Source organism: Eptatretus burgeri, chromosome 4 (genome assembly GCF_056783735.1).
Source record: "Eptatretus burgeri isolate ZD-2024b chromosome 4, Ebu_testis_v1, whole genome shotgun sequence".
NCBI lineage: Eukaryota > Metazoa > Chordata > Myxini > Myxiniformes > Myxinidae > Eptatretus > Eptatretus burgeri.
In genome coordinates, this window is record NC_140964.1 from 35,052,356 (window position 1) to 35,057,359 (window position 5,004).

Below are 5,004 nucleotides of genomic sequence, written 5' to 3' on the forward strand. Positions count from 1 at the left end.
GTCGAATGTGATGTCGGTTAATCGCAGGATGGCCGCTACCATCTTTGCGTCTTGCAGACCAGAAATAAAACGATCTCTGAGCCTTGTCGGACGCTCCTCTGCCATGAATTTGCAAGGCACAGCCGAATGCTTCACTCGTGCTACGAAGTCCGCAACGCGCTCGTCGCCACCCTTAGCGAGGTGATCGAACTGGAACCGCGCGAGATGTAACGACTTCTCCGGCGCCAAGTGGGTCTTCATTTTCGCCACGATGTCCTGAAAGGATAGCACATCATCACTGGGTCTATTTGGAGCCACCAAATCACTCAGCAGGCGGTAGTGCTCCGTTGATAGCGAGGCGAGCAAGATCGCCTTGCGTTTCTCTTCATCCTCTACATCATTCGCCCGAAAGTAGCAACCTAACTGTTCAGAAAACAACTCGAATTCATCTCCCCCGAACACGGATACACGTCCGTGTGCCGTGCCTCGACCTTCCGCCATGCTCCGTGAGACCCTTGGCTCCGTAGCTTGGAACCGCCCGGGTTACTTGCCGACCCTGCACACGCCGATCTGCAGATCCTCGTTCACCAACTGTACTCGTCACGACCTCGGGGAGGGGCATGTCACGACACGACCACGACACGACGCCAACGTCACGACCTCGGGGAGGGGCATGTCAGCATGGGCCGCCTGGGGGCGTTTTTGCTGCGTAGTGCTGCTGTGCTTCTCATTTGCTGCTTCATATCGGTAACACGGTCAGAGTGGGGGGGGGGGCTTTGTGCACCTCCGTCTTTGGAACCTGGCCTTTACTGCTCCACGCGCTCGCATCGACACATTATATGATGTGGTGTGCTATTATACTTCGCTATTTTCATTTTATTTCCATGATTATTCTACGAAGTCCTTCGTGTTCTGTATGCTTCTTATAATGGTACTCATTTAATAATCATAGTTTTAGGGGGGAGGAGTGTGGTGGAGTCTGCGGGCCTATGGGGAAGGGCATGGTGATGATGCATGGTGGGCGTGATTATGGGAGGAGTGGCCGTGGGGGTCGGCAAGGGATATGAGGTGTGCGCGCCGCCTGAGGCGTCGTAGTATGCTGGAGTCGTCCGGCTCGTGCGTGTGCATACGAATAAAGGAGAGCTGCCGGGCAGAGTACGCCCGCGCTCGTACTTGCACAACACAGCCCGGCTCGACTGTCCTTCCGCTCGTGTCTGCCTGCTAAGCATCTTCCATTTCAGTACAGTACAGATACAAAACGCAGTTACTTTGATCTGCAGTTCCATTCTGGTTTCTCGTTTGATCTGCAGTTCCTTCTTGCCTATAAAAAAATTTTGACTTCATTTTTCCATGATGACTCGGAAAGTTAATTTTTTTTTACTAATTTACTTTTGTATTTCACTGCTCATTATAAATTATAGTCGTATTTAAATCCATTCGTTAAAACAGGATTTTCCACCAAAAGTGCCATTCATTGTAACATGTTCCTTACAATGGGACTCCGCTTTCTAATGAATGTTGTCAGTCGCTGAGTGGAATGTAGAGGCAAATCGATGATTCGTGATGTTGATTTGAGATTACCAGGTGTTTAAACCACTGCGTATTCATCTCACAGGTCGTGCCATTTTTGGGTTAATGACGGTTGTAATAATCAATGGCAGGAGCAGTAGAAAAGGGCGGGTTGTTGACGTGCCGCAATTGGCCCGATTGGTCGGCTAAAACCTGCCCATCGGTGAGAACACTAAGTTAACAAAACTTACCACAGAGGCGGTGAACACCCTGGATACTGTGTGGATCAGTAATGTACATATAGGCGATCAACTGAAAAAATTGCCTTGTTTAATTCTGAGGCTTTTGTTCCATTCTAACGAGGCTTGGCTGCCTGCTGAAACCTGCTACAATCACTTCTTTGATTTAGAAAGTAATTCTTCAAACCCCCTCTTGAAGCAACATGAGGCCATGCTCTGTTTTGCACTTTTTATGTGGTATTATCTCATGAGGTCATTCAGATAGACATGTCGTGACGAGGTGTTGTGGCATCTGGGAAGAAGGATGACCTTTATATTAGACAATTTTTCATACTGTCTATATATTTAAATTCTAATTGTTTTAGTCGTTTTGTTTGTGCCTGCATGCTTTGTGACCCAAAAGAAGCCATATGGTATATGCATTCAGGTGCTGTACTTGGGAGTGGGATGGGTTGCACTCCTGTTCATTATATTGGCACTTGGGTCTGCATCGGGGGTTGTGTGCGGCCTTTGACTCAGCTTTCTGTGTTATGCTTCAAGGTGGTCCACATACCTTCACCCTCAAGCTCTGCTTCTCACCGGCGCAACAAGTGTGATGAAGAGCTGCTTGCTCTGAACACACAGTAACCTGCCACCCAAACCGTGCGATCATATTCACCTCCCTCTCCCCTGCACACACCCGCACGCACCTGTAGCTCCTCCCTACACGGGAATCCAGCCCTGTTACACGGCAGTTCTGTCTTCGTTTCCCTGGCTCCCATCTGCACCAGAACAGTTTGCATCGGGGGCAGCAATGATTACATCGAGTTCGAGAAAAATTTCTCGTTTGTACATGTACTCCATTGTAGCTATTGGTAGACTCTCACACATATTGTGCTGCTGATTTGCTCATCTTTTCTTTGTTTTGTTATTTTATTTAATTTTTTTTGAATGTTATGCATTAGAATAATTTTTCTTGATAATGTATTGCTGCAGAAACATCATGATTGTCTGTAATAAAGGGCTGGATTTCAAATGCAGTTTGCATCCTGCCAGTACAACTTATTTTTTATCCACGTCCTATTAATGTGAGTCTCGAGGACATTGCAATCAATGGTTGCACCTCGAATGTGCAGTTTTTATATTATCTTTTTAACGGCCAATCCTCCAAAGCAAAGATTTTTTTTTCAAGTGGTATCCAGCGCAGTTTGTCACCTGCCCAAATTTGAGCTTTTGTTGTTACTTTAAAAAATTTGCCTCCACGTTTCCTGCTAAGTGCAATTGTGGAAAGATGCAGTTCGGACGGAGGTTTTGGTGATTTTGGCGATGTAAAGCGTTCGATGAGCAATCGGTAATGCTCTTGTTTGCATTCCGCCGACGATGGCCAGCAAATGCTCCGACGATGGCAGTGCCGAATCGTTCATCTCCCCTGCGTCCTTCCTGAAGTTTTGATTTTGTTTTACTTTTTTTTTTTTTTAAATTAAAGGAAACTCTCATCTTTGAGAAATCTGTGGCAGGTGAGTCATGTGACATTTTGGACGTTACAAAATGGGCACACCTTTGCCATTTTGTCCTCGAGGCCTTTCCTGTTACATCGGTTCGGTTCGGTTCATTTATTATAAGCTGGAATATTGAACTCGTTTGTACCATTAAAGTGGTATCACAAACCAAATGTTTTTTTTTTCTCCTCTCACAAGGTTTGTGTTTTCTATTCTGCAATCACTTGTCTGAGCAAATGAAACCACACTTCCATATGAAGGAAGCTTTGGTGAAGTCGTGGTGTCGACCAGAATTTGGGGATTTTGATATTTATTTTATTTTTGGTCAGGTGACTGGCATAATGGCCTAGTCTATGAAATTAACCATGGGATTTGTGACATTTGAAATTGAATCAGCAGATGAGGAAATCTGATCAACATTCCCTCCAAAAGGACAACACTCTACAGTGCAACTTCCGCCTGTTGCAATTACTTGTAGAATGGAACCTGGACTAGGTAATAAACCATGAAGAGGTATTTTCATTTTTTTTTGTTTACAGTCAAGGCTTATAGAAGAGCAAGAACACTGAATGGATCAGAAGGGAACAGTAGAGAGAGAGAGGGGTGGGGAGGGGAGGGGAAACACCAACAGCTGGGTTGAAGGACATAATAGAGGGAGAATTGGACAAAATTTGTGGGGAGGATTGGGGGTTTGGGAAGGATGCATGGGGTGGATAAGACTGAAACAGAAACTTTCAGGAAGGAAAAACTGGAATTTGAAAGGAGGTGGGGTGGGGTAGTTAATGGAGATAGAAATGACCATGGTTTTGGATGGGGGGGGGGGTGATCTGAGATTGGGATGAATGGCTGTCTGTCTAAGATTTGGAGGGGAGAATGAGATTGAAGAGTATTTGGAAGTTGCTTTCACAGGTGAAGAAAACAGAGGAACAAATGAGTGAAGGTGAGCAATGATTCTGAGAGTTATACCATAAAGAGGATGATGGTGGACTCTGTGCATCCAGCAAAAACCTGAGGAGGAGGGGGGGGGGACAAAGCACAGAAAGAACAGGGGATGCAAGACCAGAGTGTAAGAAGGAGAAGACAGAGAAACTACTGACCTGTCTGCGCTGGGAGAGTGATAGGTCCATAAACTCGGCTTCATCGTGGGACAGTTCACTGATCTTTGAAGGCCTTGGTTTCCATGGCATCAAGCTGAGCAAGGCATGAGGTAGGGCACCCGCACAGAGGGGAGAGAAGTGTTCCATCAAGCTGTGGATGAAGACCTTATTGGTGGATAAGAGTTCAGGTGTGCCAAGGAAGGACCTTATATGATGCAGGATGCCCAGTTAGCAACTGGTTTTGGAGGCCAACCAAGAAAGAAAAGGCCAAAAAAGACAGGAGTTTGAGTGAATGAACTGCCTCAAGATGATGAAGAAAGTAGATGGGATTGTTTGGCGTATGGTCCTTTCAGAGAGAGAGAGAGAGATCATGAGAGACATTTATCATGAAAGAAGGATGAACTCCAAGTATTTGACCAGCTTATGGTTTTTGAAGTTCTGAAGAGAGGGAAGAGGCTGCAGCCCACCTGTCTAAAGGATAAGGGATGTCATGGCAGAGGGTGGAACCATCAGCAAATTGATAGGGGAATTTTTTTAGTCAGAGAGATTGTTGAGGAAGATTAGGAATAGGACTGGGCCCAGAACACTGCCTGGGGTGGGGGTGGTGCCCAGCCTTAACAGGGAGGGGGGAACAAACACGGCTCTCTGTTGAGAGCCACATTGCTGCAAGAGAAGCCGGTTAGCCTTATTGGATGTTGGTTG

At 46.1% G+C, this 5,004-nt stretch overlaps 1 protein-coding gene across 5 annotated transcripts in view; it reads left to right on the plus strand.

Annotated features, from left to right (window-relative positions):
- LOC147027794 (heterogeneous nuclear ribonucleoprotein L-like) overlaps positions 1–3,378 on the plus strand; it is a 107,915-nt gene extending 104,537 nt beyond the window's left edge. For all 5 annotated transcript variants that reach the window (XM_085877407.1, XM_085877410.1, XM_085877406.1 and 2 more), the window contains one exon: positions 2,268–3,378. In XM_085877407.1, the coding sequence (XP_085733533.1) occupies positions 2,268–2,323 (56 nt within the window). In that variant the 3' untranslated portion in view covers positions 2,324–3,378. The remainder of the gene's footprint in view (positions 1–2,267) is intronic.
- Positions 3,379–5,004: the final 1,626 nt, after the last annotated feature.